The 19791-nt window shown below is 41.1% G+C and overlaps 1 protein-coding gene across 1 annotated transcript; it reads right to left on the reverse strand.

Moving 5' to 3' along the window:
• Positions 1-2526: 2526 nt before the first annotated feature.
• On the reverse strand, positions 2527-12564 carry LOC308331392 (protein NLRC3-like; the record flags this gene model as incomplete). The annotated part of the gene is made up of 5 exons (XM_080786815.1): positions 2527-2643; positions 3942-4110; positions 5721-5908; positions 9299-9455; positions 10811-12564. The coding sequence occupies 5 exons, from the start codon at positions 12562-12564 to the stop codon at positions 2527-2529; spliced, it is 2385 nt and encodes a 794-aa protein (XP_080642941.1).
• Positions 12565-19791: the final 7227 nt, after the last annotated feature.

The following is a 19791-nucleotide window of genomic DNA, read 5'->3' on the forward strand; positions in this document are numbered from 1 at the left end:
CTAACAACGCTTTGCTTGGTGGCGAGTTGTTAGCTTGTAGATCTGTTCTACCAGCAAAGGTCTGACTCAGTGACTTACGTAGCCACTTCAGTTCAAAACAAGGTGGCGCGAGATAGATTGATTCTGCGTTCATGTCTCATGACATTTCCAGTAGAATAATGCAAGCGAAAAATGTTTGAAGTTATGAACCACGGTGTTTGCACTGAAAAGAGCGAGTGTTGTCCTGTGTCAGAGAGGAGGAAGATGTGGAAAGCAGACGGGCAGCACCAATTGCTGCTGGTGTTTCGGTTTCACCCAGCGCCGCTTCACCGAGTCAGGAGAATGTCAGAGTCAGACTGAGATGATAATTATAATAATGTCGCGGCTGAGGTCGTGGATGACGTTACGATATAACCGTGGCTTAGAAGGCTTCTTACAAGTTACTGTTGGTGACCCAAGTTGCTTGTGAACGAAGTTCCTCCAAATAGAAAGGAGCAAAACATCACAGGAACACCTTGCCTTTATGTTGATGGTATATGGAACATTTTGATGGAAGAGACTATACCGTCTTTGGACAAGTCACAATGCATCGTCGACATGGTGGCGGAGAAAAGCGCAGACGAGACAGACCCTCATTGATTTAAAAGGTAGGGCTGCCTGGCCGTGATGTGCATCTTTGCGCACTGTGCCCCTTGCAATGTTGGTGTGTGCGTCAGAGACTACTTGGCCGCGGTGCCAATGATGTAGCCTACTCTGCGTACTGGTTGTAATAGACTAAAGATAAAGAGTTAAACTATTCGGTTTGGCCAACATTGATGATGCATAAAGCATAATGCTCATGGTGCCTGGCTGGCTAAATGAGCTGATCGCAGGCAGTTGTTGAACCGTTGTGTTGCGCAAATTGTGCGTTTCTCTGTCGAGTATGAAGCTGTAGTAGGCCTATTAACAATGGTATGCATGTAGGCAATGACTAGTTCTATAAGTACATGATTTGATAGACAGGTCTGCATCTGCTATTTTTGGAGCTGCCAGATTAATATTTAAATCTTTAGTTGGAAGAATGCAATGGCAGATCATCAGTGTTGACCATAATGGAAGGTTGGAACCAAATTAACCCCGGCGACCGGCGCTATTCAGCTATAGGCCTATAAATAAATCAGCTTTAACTTTACTTTCTGCTCCTACTGTTGGTGTGAAATAATATGGTTATATGGTAGTTGGTCATATATATTCTTCCAGTCTCTGAGGGGGGGGGTCCCGAAAAAATATTTGGAGGCTGGGGGGGGAGATGAGGAAAAATAAAAAAATTATAATCACATCTGCACCACCACCCCCCCCCCCCCCCCCCCCGGTGAATAAATAACGACCAGTCCCTAAATGTATCTTACTTCAGAACTTCCAGTCTACAGTGTGGGCTCTTCAGTGAAGCACAGAGTCCTGAGTCTTGCAGGTCGTTTTCACTGAGGTCCAATTCTCTCAAATGGGAAGGATTAGAGCTGAGAGCTGAAGACACATCTCCAACGTCTGTCTTTCTGAGTTTACAGCCAGCAAGTCTGTGAATGCACATTAAATAAGAGATTATCAAAACAAATTATACCTAAATAATCATATCTGAACTTGGGAGACCCCTACCTGACAATTTGACAAGTACTTGGAATTATAGGCATTACTTTCAGTTTCACTCATACTATTATGAAAATAGCCAAACTACAAGCTCACAATGCCTCACAGTGAGCTTGTAGATCAGCTATTTTCACAATGTTTGTGACTTTCTTCCATAATATTTGACAATTTGGTTTTAAAAATGTTTTAAAAGTAATTTAATTGTACCTTAAATCCTAAACCACACCAAAGGGTCGGGTTGGGACAAAAAAAAAAACACTTTGTCCCGACCTAACCCTTTGGTGTGGTTTGGGCTTTAGAAATGTACAGATACTCTGTATACTGTACACTTATACTGTTGGTTTCTCTACTGTTCAGTGAGAAAGCAATGCTGCACATTAAGCTAATCCTCTGGGGACCCCCTTGGGGGTCCAGACCCTCAGTTTGGGAACCACAGACCTAGACTAATAGAATGATAATTGATTAGTACAGTAGGTAGACGCAGACTATTGATTACGTATTAATGCGTACCACGGTAAAGCTTGATAACTGTGGCGTAGCTACAAGGGGTTGAATGTCGAAAATAGCCGATCTGCAAGCTCACAAGTGTTGTGTCCTCGACGCGCTGTGATTCAATTCAGTTAAATTTGATTAAAGTGTCGACTCACAACAAGTTGTCCAAAGACACTATACATGTAGAGCAGAGAACCAACATAGATCCCACCCTGAGCATTAAGACATTTGGAGACAGTGAGCTTGTAGATCAGCTATTTTCGGTAAGCATGCATGTTGTATGTCGAAGCAGCCTATACATTTGCCTTAAAGGGATATTACGCGTTCAATATCAAGCTTATTAATACATTCTCACCACAGCATTCATATTATATTCACATAATACTGTACATAATAAACAGAAGTGATTAAAATAAATGTGGTAAATGTATCTTACTTTAGAACTTCCAGTCTACAGTGTGGGCTCTTCAGTGAAGCACAGAGTCCTGAGTCCTGCAGGTCGTTTTCACTGAGGTCCAATTCTCTCAAATGGGAAGGATTAGAGCTGAGAGCTGAAGACACATCTTCAACGTCTGTCTTTCTGAGTTTACAGCCAGCAAGTCTGTGAATGCAGATTAAATAAGAGATTATCAAAACAAATGATACTATAAACAATTATTTGAACTGAGGACCCAATACCCTGACAAGCAAGAATTGTAGGCATTTCATTTAGTTTGACTCGGCTGCACAGATACATGTTGTGTTTGCGTCTTCCGTAATATTCGCCAATTTACCAAATTGGTTTTAAAAATGTTTTAAAAGTCATTAAATTGTACCTTTAGAAATGTGCAGATACTAGTCTGTATACACTTAAACTGTATGTTGGTGTGTTTACTGTTGAGTGAGAAACACTTAAGCTAATCATTTGGGGACCCCCTTGGGGGTCCAGACCCTCAGTTTGGGAACCACAGGCCTAGACTAATATAATGATATTTGATTGGTACAGTAGGTAGATGCAGGATATTGATTATGTGTTGATCTGTTGCGTACCTCAGTAAAGCTTGATAACTGTGGCGTAGCTACAACGGGTCGCACGTATAAAATAGACAATCTACAAGCTCACAAGCGTTGCGTCCTCGGCGCGTTCAACTTGTGAGCTTGTACATCAGCTGTTTATGGTGTGTAATCCAGTTCAGTCAGACAACTCACGAATAGATTAACCAATATTTATTGCAGAATGAGTAACAAGTGTGCATATGATATTTGACTTGGCGTTCGGCTCTGCTGGATTTCTCCCTGCTCGGCACGATTAAGCAACAACAGAAAACATAAGAGCAGGGAATAACCCCCCCATGGGGAGCATAAATAGCAGAGCCCACCGGTGGTGCTGGGGTGGTGGTGGGACATCACATACAACCGGGAACCGTGAGCAGAGGAAGGCAGGAAGAGCATGGAGTCTAGTGAGCTTTAGTAGCCTGCCCAATTGGTCAGCTGACTGCCGCATCGGCGAATGATGTGTGAGACTTGCACACACTTATACGCCCACATAGTAATGCAGCATGTTAACCCCTTGAGTATAGAATGAGCCTTTGAGCATGGCAAGAACCCCCCTTGAGGTTGATTGACTGAACTGACTCCGCGTTCTGCGTTTGATTTGTATGACGAAGTAGCTCAGAAGCTTATACATTTGCCTTAAAGGATTATTACACTTTCAAACATATTTTTAAAGTGGCCCATAAGCTTGGGTTACCTGCATGATATCAAGCTTATTAATATTCTCACCACAGCAATAATATTATATTCACATAATACAGTGCATAATAAACAGTGATTAAAATTAATGTGGTAAATGTATCTTACTTTAGAACTTCCAGTCTACAGTGTGGGCTCTTCAGTGAAGCACAAAGCAGCTCCACTAGTCCTGAGTCCTGCAGATCGTTTTCACTGAGGTCCAATTCTCTCAAATGGGAAGGATTAGAGCTGAGAGCTGAAGCCACAACTTCAACGTCTGTCTTTCTGAGTTTACAGCCAACAAGTCTGTAAATGCAGATTAAATAAGAGATTATAAAAACAAATTATACCTAGTTCACTGTCATTGAAGTTAACTAAAACATCTCCTATCTAGTTATCCAGAGATATAGACACCACTTGACAACACAGATGACTGTACAGAGGAAGATAGACATTTTTATATCAAAGATTTCAACCAGCAGTTGAAGGAGTGAAATGAAGACTGAACAACAACATTGCATATTTACTGCCTAAACGGTGTAAAAGCTTTACAAACAAGCTGCTGGAGACCAGCATGCAGTCTCTATTTCTGTTCCCTGTCTCCTCAAGCTGGGCCAGAGCATTATATTTGAATTTACCCCAATATTATAATATTGCATAACCTACAATATTATAACATTTCATAACCTACACAATGTTATATGTCCAGTGTTGTTTTGGCAGCATTGATTTTAGTCATAGTCATAGTCTCTTGAATTGCTTTCATTTAGTTTTAGTCACATTTTTGTCACCTGAATGTTTTAGTGTTTAGTCTAGTTTTAGTTAATGTCATAAGATTTTAGTCGACTAAATCTACAGTTGATTTAGTCGACTAAAATGTATTGTGGCGGGCCTTGATGCCGTCATAATGACAGATTTTTGCTGAAAATAGTCGATCTATACAAGCTCACAACAGGTCGCAGCATTGTGAGCTTGTATAAGAATTATGAAAGAATTATCCAATGTGGTACTTTTTTCTTTTCTTTTTTGTTAACCCAAGAAAAGGAAATGAGCAGCTCCAAACGTTGCATCAAACATATGCACAGATATAAGAAGTGTCTTATATTATTAATATTGATCCTTTTCACAAGCAACAACTGTTAACTTATGCTCCTTTAACGGAGTCATTAAAAGAACCGTGGCAGTTCAAATATCATTATTGAATCTGGAGCTTAGACAAACTATGTTGCTTATAACTTAAGTTGTCCATGGATATTCAGCCATTATACAGCATTGATAATTGCATTCGCCAGCTACTACACTTAGGACAACATTATCTTTAAATTATTGCCAGGATGTGTGTTGTGCACCTTCATGCTAGACAGATGATGACACACACATGGTCCCTGGAGGATGGACCCTACAGATCATATCACACACATGGTCCCTGGAGGATGGACCCTACAGATCATATCACACACATGGTCCCTGGAGGATGGACCCTACAGATTAAGTGACTCCATGGCCTTTCCCTCTAGGTCAACTTTGTACCACTTTCAAAAGCTTTGGCTGTTTTTTATATTGCATCGCATCGAGGGACTCTCTTTGATAATTAACCAGACCTACAAGCTGTCAATGTGTTGCGATGCAAAGCGTTGTATGCTTATAGATCTGTGAGTGACATCTTTCAACTTGTTCTACTGAGTGCTTTCACCACAGTGAAGCAAGTTTAACGTTGGGTATTTTGGCTGTCTTTTATGGTGTTAAAAGGGGCGTGGAACAATGCAGAACAATGCAGACAATACACACAATACCACACAATACCACTAATCACTATTTGAAATGCAGACAACTTTTATGCCAACCTTCATTTATAATTATTATAGTGTTAACTGGCAGATTGACTCTAGGATGTTTCTATTCAGTCGACTACTAACCGAGCCTTTCTGCAGTTCCTCACAGCTGGGATCAGTCTCCTTCGCCCCTCCTCTGATGTGTTGTATTTGTCCAGGTCCAACTCTTCCAGAACCTCCCTTGAAATCTGCAGCATGATGGCCAGAGCTGAACACTGGTTCTCAGACAGTTTCTCTGTTCTGTTCACTGACTTCAGGAACTGTTGGATCTCCTGATGTAGTGAGTGGTCGTTCAACTCCATCAGACAGCTTGGGAACCACAGACCTAGACTAATAGAGACAGTGATAATAGATTAGTACAGTAGGTAGATGCAGACTATTGATTACGTATTAATGCGTACCACGATAAAGCTCGATAACTGTGGCGTAGCTACAAGGGGTTGAACATCGAAAATAGTCGATCTGCAAGCTCACAAGTGTTGTGTCCTCGCCGCGCTGTGATTCAATTTAGTACATTTTTATTAAAGTGTCGACTCACAACAAGTTGTCTCAAGACACTTTACATGTAGAGCAGAGAACCAACATAGATCCCATCCTGAGCATTAAGACATTTGGAGACAGTGAGCTTGTAGATCAGCTATTTTCGGTGCGCAACCACGTTGTATGTCGAAGTAGCCTATACATTTGCCTTAAAGGGATATTACAAGATCAATATCAAGCTTATTAATACATTCTCACCACAGCATTCATATTATAATCACATAATACAGTACATAATAAAACAGAAGTGATCAAAATAAATGTGGTAAATGTATCTTACTTTAGAACTTCCAGTCTACAGTTTGGGCTCTTCAGTGAAGCACAGAGTCCTGAGTCTTGCAGGTCGTTTTCACTGAGGTCCAATTCTCTCAAATGGGAAGGATTAGAGCTGAGAGTTGAAGACACATCTTCAAAGTCTGTCTTTCTGAGTTTACAGCCAGCAAGTCTGTGAATGCAGATTAAATAAGAGATTATCAAAACAAATTATACCTAAACAATTATTTGAACTGAGGACCCAATACCATACAAGCAAGAATTGTAGGCATTTCATTTAGTTTGACTCGGCTGCACAGATACATGTTGTGTTTGCGTCTTCCGTAATATTCGCCAATTTACTAAATTGGTTTTAAAAATGTTTTAAAAGTCATTAAATTGTACCTTTAGAAATGTGCAGATACTAGTCTGTATACACTTAAACTGTATGTTGGTGTGTTTACTGTTGAGTGAGAAACCAAACTAGTTAAGCTAATCATCTGGGGACCCCCTTGGGGGTCCAGACCCTCAGTTTGGGAACCACAGGCCTAGACTAATCTAATGATATTTGATTGGTACAGTAGGTAGATGCAGGATATTGATTATGTGTTGATCTGTTGTGTACCTCGGTAAAGCTTGATAACTGGCGTAGCTACAACGGGTCGCATGAATAAAAATATAGACAATCTACAAGCTCACAAGTGTTGCGTTCTCGACGCGTTGTGAGCTTGTACATCAGCTGTTTATGGTGTGTAATGCAGTTGTATGACGAAGTACCTCAGAAGCTTATACATTGGCCTTAAATGATTATTACACTTTCAAACCTATTTGGGTAATTTTAACATCTACTCAGGCCCATAAACTTGGGTTACCTGCATGATATCAAGCTTATTATTATTCTCACCACAGCAATCATATTATATTCACATAATACAGTGCATAATAAACAGAAGTGATTAAAATAAATGTGGTAAATGTATCTTACTTTAGAACTTCCAGTCTACAGTGTGAGCTCTTCAGTGAAGCACAGAGTCCTGAGTCCTGCAGGTCGTTTTCACTGAGGTCCAATTCTCTCAAATGGGAAGGATTAGAGCTGAGAGCTGAAGAAACATCTTCAACGTCTGTCTTTCTGAGTTCACAGCCAACAAGTCTGTAAATGCAGATTAAATAAGAGATCATAAAAATAAATGATACCTAAACAATTATTTGAACTGAGGACCCAATACCCGACAAGGAAGAATTGTAGGCATTTCATTTAGTTTGACTCGGCTGCACAGATACATGTTGTGTTTGCGTCTTCCGTAATATTCGCCAATTTACCAAATTGGTTTTAAAAATGTTTTAAAAGTCATTACATTGTACCTTTAGAAATGTGCAGATACTAGTCTGTATACACGTAAACTGTATGTTGGTGAGATTACTGTTGAGTGAGAAACCAAACTAGTTAAGCTAATCATCTGGGGACCCCCTTGGGTGTCCAGACCCTCAGTTTGGGAACCACAGGCCTAGACTAATATAATGATATTTGATTGGTACAGTAGGTAGATGCAGGATATTGATTATGTATTGATCTGTTGCGTACCTCGGTAAAGCTTGATAACTGGCGTAGCTACAACGGGTCTTATGTATAAAAATATAGACAATCTACAAGCTCACAAGTGTTGCGTTCTCGACGCGTTGTGAGTTTGTACATCAGCTGTTTATGGTGTGTAATGCAGTTGTATGACGAAGTACCTCAGAAGCTTATACATTTGCCTTAAAGGATTATAACTTTCAAACCTATTTGGGTAATTTTAACATCTACTCAGGCCCATAAGCTTTGGTTACCTGCATGATATCAAGCTTATTAATCTTCTCACCACAGCAATCATATAATATTCACATAATACAGTGCATAATAAACAGAAGTGATTAAAATAAATGTGGTAAATGTACTGTATCTTACTTTAGAACTTCCAGTCTACAGTGTGGGCTCTTCAGTGAAGCACAGAGTCCTGAGTCCTGCAGGTCGTTTTCACTGAGGTCCAATTCTCTCAAATGGGAAGGATTAGAGCTGAGAGCTGAAGACACATCTTCAACGTCTGTCTTTCTGAGTTCACAGCCAACAAGTCTGTAAATGCAGATTAAATAAGAGATTATAAAAACAAATGATACCTAAACAATAATTTGAACTGAGGACCCAATACCCGACAAGGAAGAATTGTAGGCATTTAATTTAGTTTGACTCGGCTGCACAGATGTTGTGTTTGCGTCTTCCGTAATATTCGCCAATTTACCAAATTGGTTTTAAAAATGTTTTAAAAGTCATTACATTGTACCTTTAGAAATGTGCAGATACTAGTCTGTATACACTTAAACTATATGTTGGTGTGTTTACTGTTGAGTGAGAAACCAAACTAGTTAAGCTAATCATCTGGGGACCCCCTTGGGGGTACAGACCCTCAGTTTGGGAACCACAGGCCTAGACTAATATAATGATATTTGATTGGTACAGTAGGTAGATGCAGGATATTGATTATGTATTGATCTGTTGCGTACCTCGGTAAAGCTTGATAACTGGCGTAGCTACAACTGGTCGCACGTATAAAATAGACAATCATACAAGCTCACAAGCATTGCGTCCTCGACGCGTTGTGAGTTTGTACATCAGCTGTTTATGGTGTGTAATCCAGTTGTATGACGAAGTAGGTCAGAAGTTTATACATTTGCCTTAAAGGAATATTACACTTTCAAACATACTTGGGTAATTTTGCATGATATCAAGCGTATTAATATTCTCACCACAGCAATCATATTATATTCACATAATACAGTGCATAATAAACAGAAGTGATTCAAATTAATGTGGTAAATGTATCTTACTTTAGAACTTCCAGTCTACAGTGTGGGCTCTTCAGTGAAGCACAGAGGCCTGAGTCCTGCAGGTCGTTTTCACTGAGGTCCAATTCTCTCAAATGGGAAGGATTAGAGCTGAGAGCTGAAGCCACAACTTCAAGGTCTGTCTTTCTGAGTTTACAGCCAACAAGTCTGTAAATGCAGATTAAATAAGAGATTATAAAAACAAATGATACCTAGTTCACTGTCATTGAAATTAACTAAAACCTCTCCTATCTTGTTATCCAGAGATATAGACACCACTTGACACATTTTGATATCAAAGGCTTCAACCAGCAGTTGAAGGAGTGAAATGAAGACTGAACAACAACATTGCATATTTACTGCCTAAACGGTGTAAAAGCTTTACAAAAAAGCTGCTGGAGACCAGCATTCAGTCTCTATTTATGTTCCCTGTCTCCTCAAGCTGGGCCACAGCTGTAGGCTTTACTGTTAGTTAAAATTTACCCCAATATTATAATATTGCATAACCTACAATATTATAACAATTAATAACCTACAATATTATAACATGTCATAACCTACAATATTATAACATTTTATAACCTACAATATCATAACCTTTCATAACCTTCAATATTATACCATTTCATAACCTACAATATTATAACATTTCATAACCTACAATATTATAACATTTCATAACCTACACAATGTTATAAGTCCAGTGTTGTTTTTGACAGCACATTTTGATTTTAGTTTTAGTCATAGTCTCTTGAATAGCTTTAATTTAGTTTTAGTCACATTTTAGTCACCTGGAATGTTTTAGTGTTTAGTCTAGTTTTAGTCGACTAAATGTCATAAGATTTTAGTCGACTAAATCTACAGTTGATTTAGTCGACTAAAATGTATTATACAGCATTGATAATTGCATTCACCAGCTACTACACTTAGGACATTATCTTTAAATTATTGCCAGGATGTGTGTTGTGCACCTTCATGCTAGGCAGATGATGACACACACACATGGTCCCTGGAGGATGGACCCTACAGATCATATCACACATGGTCACTGGAGGATGGACCCTACAGATCATATCACACACATGGTCCCTGGAGGATGGACGATTAAGTGACTCCATGGCCTTTCCCTCTAGGTCAACTTTGTACCACCTTCAAAAGCTTTGGCTGTTTTTTATATTACATTGCATCGAGGGACTCTCTTTGATAATTAACCAGACCTACAAGCTGTCAATGTGTTGCGATGCAAAGCATTGTATGCTTATAGATCTGTGAGTGACACCTTTCAACTTGTTCTACTGAGTGCCTTTCACCACAGTGAAGCAGATTTAACGTTGGGTATTTTGGCTGTCTTTTATGGTGTTAAAAGGGGCGTGGAACAATGCAAAACAATGCAGACAATACACACAATACCACTAATCACTATTTGAAATGCAGACAACTTTTATGCCAACCTTCATTTATAATTATAGTGTTAACTGTAATAGCAGATTGACTCGGATGTTTCTATTCACTTGACTACTAACCGAGCCTTTCTGCAGTTCCTCACAGCTGGGATCAGTCTCCTTCGCCCCTCCTCTGATGTGTTGTATTTGTCCAGGTCCAACTCTTCCAGCACCTCCTCTGACATCTGCAGCATGACGGCCAGAGCTGAACACTGGGTCTCAGACAGTTTCTCTGTTCTGTTCTCTGACTTCAGGAACTGTTGGATCTCCTGATGTAATGATTGGTCGTTCATCTCCATCAGACAGTGGAACATGTTGATACATCTGTCAGGAGAGACATCATCACGAGTTAACATCCCCTTCAGGTTCTGGATGGCTTTCTGGATCTCCTCCTTTTTTTGCCTTTTCTTTGTCTGACCCAGCAGGCCTCCTAACAGACTTTGGTTGGACTCCAGTGAGAGGCCATGAAGGAACCGAACAAGTAGGTCCAGGTGGCCATTTTTACTCTTCAGGGATTTTTCCACAGCAGCTTTCAGGAAGTCGGAGAGGGAGCTCTCACGTCTGTATTTTTCATCTTCCAGGAATGTCTTCAGTACCTTCATGTTCTTCTGTGTGAAACAGTGGAACAGGTAGACTGCAGCCATAAACTCCTGGATGCTCAGATGAACAAAGCTGTAGACCGTTTTCTGAAACAGCACACTCTCTCTTTTGAAGATCCGCGTGCACACTCCTGAGTACAGCGAGGCGTCTTTCACATCAAGACCACACTCTTCCAGGTCTTCTTGGTAGAACATGATGCTACTTTTCTTCAGGTGTAGAAACGCCAGCTTGCCCAGGTTCAGAAGAACTTCCCTGGCAGTCTTAGTGAGCTGCTGTTGAGTACCCTTTTTTTTTTTTTTTTTTTTCACATCATGAGTCTCATCATACTTCTGCTTCTTCCTGTTTGTCAGAACCAACAGGAAGTGGCAGCACATCTCAGTCAGGGTCTTGGGCAGCTGTCCAATGGTGGTGTGTGTCCTCAACATGTCCAGCAGAACGGTAGCAATGATCCAACAGAAGAGTGGGATGTAACACATGATGTGGAGGCTCCTCCATGTCTTCAAGTGTGAGAGAACTCTGTCGGCCAGCTTCTCTTCACTGAATCTCTTCCTGAAGTACTTCTCTTTCTGGGGGTCTGTGAACCCTCGCACTTCTGTCACCATGTCAACATATGCAGGAGGGATCTGATTGGCTGCTGCTGGTCTGGTGGTTATCCAGAGGAGGGCCGAGGGGAGCAGATTCCTCTTGATGAGGTTTGTCAACAGATATTCCACAGATGATGTCACTGTGACATCAGGGATGATTTCATTTTTGTCGAAGTGCAATGGAAACCTGCTTTCATCGAGGCCATCAAAGATGAAGCAAACTTTCCAGGCAGCGAGCTGCTCTGCTGTGACCTTCTTTAATGTTGGGTGGAAATCATGGATCAGGTTGAGAAGGCTGTACTGCTTATCTTTGACCAAGTTCAGCTCCCGGAATGAAAAGGGAACCAGGAGATCTATATCTTGATTCTCCAAACCTCTTGCCCAGTCCAGAGCAAACTTGTGCACAGAGAATGTTTTTCCAATGCCAGCGATGCCTTCGGTCAGAACACTTGTGCTGGGTGTCTTTCTGCCAGGGAGGAGGATCTTAAAGATTTTACAGCAGTTGATTGGTTCGTCATGGAAGGTCTTCATGTTGGAAGCTGTTTCAAGCTGTATCACCTCATGTTGGCGATTAACCCCTTCACTCTCTCCCACTGAGATGTAGAGCTCTGAGTAGGTGTTGGTGACGGAGGGTCCAGACTCTTCCGTCATGTCGTCTTTCCCTTCATCAAGACTAATCATACTGTCCTTATAATCGTTCAAATCATCCTGCAGAGTGACATCTGAAATGAGAAGAACATTTATGTTTTAAACATTGAGGTTAATTTATAACTTAAACCTCCAGAAACTATGCAATTTGTTCAGAAAAACAGGCAAAAGTAACAACACAAGATCAGTTGTTTTTGTCCAGCTGTTGAGTTGATAGTTGTTTAGCTTCATTATATGCACTTGGATATAATTGATACAGACAATAATTATTTGAACATTTAGTCTATGATTTCAATTTATTAGCATGAATTTTCAATGAGTGCACATTCTTACTTTGTCCACCTGTGTTTTGACTGGGTTTCTTCAGTCCAAGTGTGGTTTGACTGGGTGTCTTCAGTCCAGGTGTTGTTTGACTGGGTGTGGTGAGTCCAGATGTGGTTTGACTGCAGTGTCAGAGACACGCACGCACGCACGCACGCACGCACGCACGCACACACACACACACACACACACACACACACACACACACACACACACACACACACACACACACACACACACACACACGTGTCAACATATCCCACGTGAAACCTGGTACTGTATATACTTCGTCGTACGACGTGGTGTTGCATGTTGAAAATAGCAGATTTACAAGCTCACAACGTGTCACGTCCACCACATGTTGTGAGCAGCTATTTTCAGCACATGAATATGCAGGCTGAGCCGTTTAGAAACTTTCCCCTTCACAATAATAGCACATCAGCTTTCACATGTTCATTCCATATAAAGATAAGACGAGCAAAGTGGGCAAGGATTATGAATTCGGTGGCATTTCACATTGCAAAGGGGTGCAGGAAGAGTGGGCACGTGTGCACCTCAGTGTTAAATATCCTTATTGGCCATTAGGTTGAACATGCCCATCAGTGTTGTTCTCGTCAACGAAAACTAAAACGAAATATGTTCGTCAACGGCTATTTTTCACTGCACGAAAACTAGAGTAAACTAGACAAAAACCCACGTGTATAAACAATAATTGGACTTAATCATTATGCAATTCCATTGATAAATAAAGACGAAACGAAAATGTATTTAACAAAAATAAAGACTGAACTAAAATCTGTCTTCATTTCGTTCACTAACAAAGACTAGACGAAATATATTTTATTTATCGTATAATTTTCTTCCTGTGAGCGCATACATGTGCTCGGCGCTCGCTCTATATACAAACAGAGGCAGCAGCACGCACCACGCACACACACACTAGAGTTGCATGTTGTGCTCAGAACAACTACAAAAGTTACTAAACTACGGAACGCAGTTTGGGCTGCCTGTCACCGAGTCATGGTTGAATTAAGTGTTTGCAACATGAACCAACGTTATCAAGCTTACGTTCGACAAGCGACAATAAATGAATATAACTAGAATTTCGGCCCCCTTCGGGGGCCTCATCCCAGTGTCGTTGCAGCGCAATATGGGAAGATAGAAATTGCGGGAGTTGACAGACTCCACTTCATGTTTCAGCTGTGTGTTTAAACTCAGTAGTGTGCCCTGCACACAGCGCACACTCGCAATTGCAGCTGGAGGGCGACGCGACACACACACACACACACGCCCACACACACACAGAGCGATGTGTGGATAAATCACTGAGATTTGGGAAATGTGTTCTGAATGGGCCTGAATATATGTGTGTAGGCTGCAACAATGATTTCATAAAGTGTAGTTTAGTTTTGAACAGGCAACTAATGTAGTGATAGATTAATTGAATGGGCCTGAATAGATAGATAGATAGATTTATTTATTTTAATGTGTGTTTACAATAACTGTAATGTAACAATAATACTAATAATGTAATGTAATAATTATTTAATTAACGAATTAAATAACCTTATTTTATTCTGAAGGCAACCGGATGTCTTAAATTAGCTAGCTCTCAAACAGGAAGTTCTAAATTTGCTTATTAGACGGAGCCAACTCGCAGGCAGTGCCTCCCTCAGCCCAGATGCAAGAGGATCGTTCGGTTACAGGATTCTATAGGACACCAGTTTTGGTGTGACACACACGGCTTCCACATTTAGCTTCATACTGGGTGAAAGTGTCATTCCAAAAATTATTTTTTCGCTCGAAATTGTTATTCACAATGACATTGAGTTGAGGTGCTTGTGTTTTTAGGGTTTAAGTGTTGCATAAGCGCTATTTCGCACTCGAGTCCCGTGAGCCGGGCCATCTCCCTCCCCTCCCCTGTGTCTGAAGCAGCTAGCATGGATTGTGGAACCTTTCCCTCCGATTGCACACAACCATGCCGTTATCCACGCGTCCATCCGATTGCTGTAATGTAAATGTCCCATCCACTGAGCAAAAGCGATATAAGCGCCTTATTCATTCACACACACACACATGCACGCACGCACACACACGGCCGCCTCAGACCCAGCTCCCAGCGAGTGCTGCTGCTGCAAGCAGTGAGTGTAGAGTAGGCGTGGCGCAGAATTAGAAGGGCGCAGCAAATACGACATTGAGGGGTAGAAACCATCCCGGGCGCGTGGTTCATGTAACATGTGTGTCACTGTGAAAGCCTGGCCCCATTAAGTGAACATGGTTGGCGTCATGACGATTTTGACGTAGGCTGTTGAGGTTGAGCAAGAATAGCGTGTTTCAGAAAAGTAATATTTATTATTATTATGATTATTATTATTAGTATTGTTATTGTGATTATTACATGGATTATTGTTGTGATGTGAGCTTGTGGCTGACTCACTATCTAGAAAATAAAAACATGGCACTTCATTTAAAATAGGTTACAGACCCCTGTTATATGTGCTTATTTTGGGATTATTTTTATAGACCTATTTACTTGTTTCTATGAGACATGGCAACAGCAGCGAAAGGCATCCACGTCTTTCTTTTGTGAAATGCTGAGATTAGAAACGACCATAATTATTTCATTTCTCAACCTTAAAAAAATAATAAAGACATCTCCATAATCCTTGGGAAGTGTGTGTAGCAAAAGTAGTCGGCATTGTCATGGTTGAAAGTATTCATGCAACACTGACGCTGTAAGCTGTGTGATGCTAACGCGCTAACACCGTTAGCATGTTCTGTGTTGGTCAAAGGAAAAAGGATAGATATGAAACTACTGGCCAAAATGTCATACAAAACACAACACCTAAAAGCGGAATGTGATGGTGACCTATTGAGCACAAACAGACAATCATGATTTGCTTGCTGGACCTATAATTAATTTATGTGCATTACATTTCCACCTCGCACATATAAATCAAAAGCAAGATGGATGCTAACGCGCTAACACCGTTAGCATGTTCTGTGTTGGTCAAAGGAAAAAGGATAGATATGAAACTACTGGCCAAAATGTCATACAAAACACAACACCTAAAATCGGAATGTGATGGTGACCTATTGAGCACAAACAGACAATCATGATTTGCTTGCTGGACCTATAATTAATTTATGTGCATTACATTTCCACCTCGCACATATAAATGAAAAGCAAGATGGATGCTAACGCGCTAACACCGTTAGCATGTTCTGTGTTGGTGAAAGGAAAAAGGATAGATATGAAACTACTGGCCAAAATGTCATACAAAACACAACACCTAAAATCGGAATGTGATGGTGACCTATTGAGCACAAACAGACAATCATGATTTGCTTGCTGGACCTATAATTAATGTATGTGCATTACATTTCCACCTCGCACATATAAATGAAAAGCAAGAAACCATCCCGGTCGCGTGGTTCATCTAACGCGTGTGTCACTGTGAAGGACTGGCCCGCTTATTCATTCACACACACACACACACACACACACATGCACGCACGCACGCACACACACGGTCGCCTGCAGACCCAGCTCCCAGCGAGTGCTGCTGCTGCAAGCAGTGAGTGTAGAGTAGGCGTGGCGCAGCATTAGAAGGGCGCAGCAAATACGACATTGAGGGGTAGAAACCATCCCGGGCGCGTGGTTCATGTAACATGTGTGTCACTGTGAAAGACTGGCCCCATTAAGTGAACGTAGTTGGCGTAGTAGACGCCAACATGACGATTTTGACGTAGGCTGTTGACGTTGAGCAATAACAGCGTGTTTCATAAAAGGAATATTTGCACAGTAAATAAGACACTTGAACGGCTAAAAAATAGCCTATGTCACTTCGGGGAGTGTGCCGGATTTATTTTGCATATAGAGATGTGTGGTAAAAGTGTGGTTCGGTCGGAGATAGAGCACAAAGTACGTAGGCTGTTGACGTTGAGCAATAACAGCGTGTTTCATAAAAGGAATATTTGCACAGTAAATAAGACACTTGAACGGCTAAAAAATAGCCTATGTCACTTCGGGGAGTGTGCCGGATTTATTTTGCATATAGAGATGTGTGGTAAAAGTGTGGTTCGGTCGGAGATAGAGCACAAAGAAACGGCCATGTGCTTATGTACCCCTGTCTATTAGGGTAGCAGGATAGCAGGATAAGGCTTATTGGACAGCAAAGCACAGGGAACTGGAGATGTTATAAACCCCAGGAATTGTGAAGAAATAGGGTCCAGCAACGTCTCGTCATAGAGAGCCCCCTCTCTCTGATCTCCGCCCGGTGAGTAGCAACACACATGAACGTGGTGCGTGTGTGCGTGCGTGCAGCCTAGTAGCAAAAATAATAGTAACGTTAGCTTAGCATGTAGCAAAATACATGAATGCGGTGTGCGTGTGCGTGCATGAAGTGGGCGTGTGCGTGTGTGTGTGTTCTAACCAGGAGTTTAGTTAGCCCAAATTTTTAGATTCTCGTAGAGGTTTTTTTCGATTCTGACGAATCTCTCTACGAGAGTCTAAACGTAAACTCCGCCCCTAACGTCGAAGAAGCAACCTGGATGCCTTTAAATCACTCTTACCTTGTACAAATGCAAAATCTAAGCTGCTTTTAATGTTGCCCCACTTGTTTGTGACTTCTACGGAACCATATTAAACTCTGTCAATGCTTATTTTTCAATAAAAAAGGTATTTTAATCAACTCTGTCTCGGAATCTGGCAGCCATCTTGCTTTTCTCTCCATTGTAAATACGGTAAACGGCGCAACAGAATTGTAAATGCGGTAAACGGCGCAACAGAATATTGCCCGCGCCCCTAGCGGCCAGGGTTCTCTTGCGCATTTACAATGGAGAGAAAAGCAAGATGGCTAAAATACCTTTTTTATTGAAAAATAAGCATTGACAGAGTTTAATATGGTTCCGTAGAAGTCACAAACAAGTGGGGCAACATTAATAGCAGCTTAGATTTTGCATTTGTACAAGGTAAGAGTGATTTAAAGGCATCCAGGTTGCTTCTTCGACGTTAGGGGCGGAGTTTACGTTTAGACTCTCGTAGAGAGATTCGTCAGAATCGAAAAAAACCTCTACGAGAATCTAAAAATTTGGGCTAGAGTTTAGTAATGTTAGGCTGCACTGGGATCAGTTGGTTAAACAAGTTGACATGAAGGTTCTATAGAGTTGTCTTGTTGTACTGCACTGGGGTCAGTTGGTTAAACAAGTGGACATTAAGGATCTATAAGAGTTGTCTTGTACTGCAACGGGATCAGTTTGTTGAATAGATTTTTTTATTTTTGTGGTGGTGCAACTCGTATACGGAGTAACGGAGCTTTGTGGCTTTCTGGCTGTGTCCCTGTGTCCGAGCACGAAAATAGCATTTGGTTTGTTTTCACAACCAAGTGCACTGTTGCGCAGCCTAACACAAACACATATTAACTGTTTATATGATGAGTTTGGGTGTGACAGTACAGTACAGTACAGTAGAGGGACCCCCGGGGGACCAGCACACAGTAACAATGTCATATTTAAACCGTTTCGGACGTGGGGCAGCTCGCCGGAACCGGGCTGGCCGCGTTCATGTGGAAGTTCTGGGGACCCCCCAGGGACCTCCACACGGAGTTGCATCACTCAGTTCAGTATATTTTTTTTAAATGCAAGCATCAATGTGTCTGTGACTCGTTATGGTTTCAAATAAATATGCAAATTAAATCAAAACATGTTCCATTTCTGGATGTATTCCTTACAATTGTGTTTTTCATCTAAAGGATTAGGGAAAATGCTATGTGAAATATTTTTTAGATTAGATGGAATCATTGAAACATAACTGCTGATAAAAAATTAAGGGCTAAAATAATTGTCCGACTAAAACTAGACTAAATTGTCAGACTAAAACTAGACAATGCCAATAGTTTTTGTTGACTAAAACTAAACCAATAAATTCACGGTTTCTTGGACTAAGATAAAGACTACAATTCTTGACTTTTAGTCGACTAAAACTAGACAAAAAAAAGGATGAGTTCGATTAAATATGATAAAAACGGTGATTGAAAGACTGACACTAAATTAAAAAATAGCCGACAAAAACAACACTGATGCCGATGCAGAAGAGTGGGCACGTGGGCACCTCTGTGTTAAATATCCTTATTGGCCATTAGGTTAAACATGCCCATGCAGAAGGTAAGGGGTGTGTCTCATTTCTGTTTCATATAGCCAAATGATAATAACGATATGGACAAATGCACTAGGTTAATTCATTATAATAATTTCCTATAGAATGTGTGTGAGTGAGAAATATTCCATGTTATGTGCTTAATTTAAAGCGGGACTGACACGCCCCTCGGGAAGCTATTAAGGCTATTAACGCTAGCATCTAGATTGTGACGTACGTAAGTGCCAGCTCAATTTGACCAATGAAATTGATCTTGTATCTGGTCTAAATGTCAGAGCGGCTCTGGGCTCTGCGAGTTAGCGTTCCTGGTGGCTATCAACTCATGCTAGTGGTTTTGAGGTCACTTTTAGCTTCATAGCTGGGTTAAAGTTTGGTGGATTTTTTTTTTTTTTATTATTTATTATTCGTTAGAATGATATTGAGTTGACGTGTAAATTTTAGCGTAAACTGTTGCATAATCGCAATTTCGCGTGACGGGTACCATCGTACCTATCTTGTCTATCTGTCTCCCCCCCGCTGACACGCCCTCAGCCGGCTAAGTGCTGAACAGGGCTCACGGAGCCCTGGAGCTTCACGTAACGTTACCACTGCCTGTGACTAACCTAACCTGAGTCCACCCCTCTCTCTCTCTCACACACACACACACACACACACACACTCTCTCTCTCTCTCTCTCTCTCTCTCTCACACACACACACACACACACCGATATAGGGGCGGTCTCTCTCTCTCTCTCTCTCTCTCACACACAC

This window comes from Protomyctophum bolini, assembly GCF_963924005.1.
Source record: "Protomyctophum bolini genome assembly, chromosome: 17".
Classification (NCBI taxonomy): domain Eukaryota; kingdom Metazoa; phylum Chordata; class Actinopteri; order Myctophiformes; family Myctophidae; genus Protomyctophum; species Protomyctophum bolini.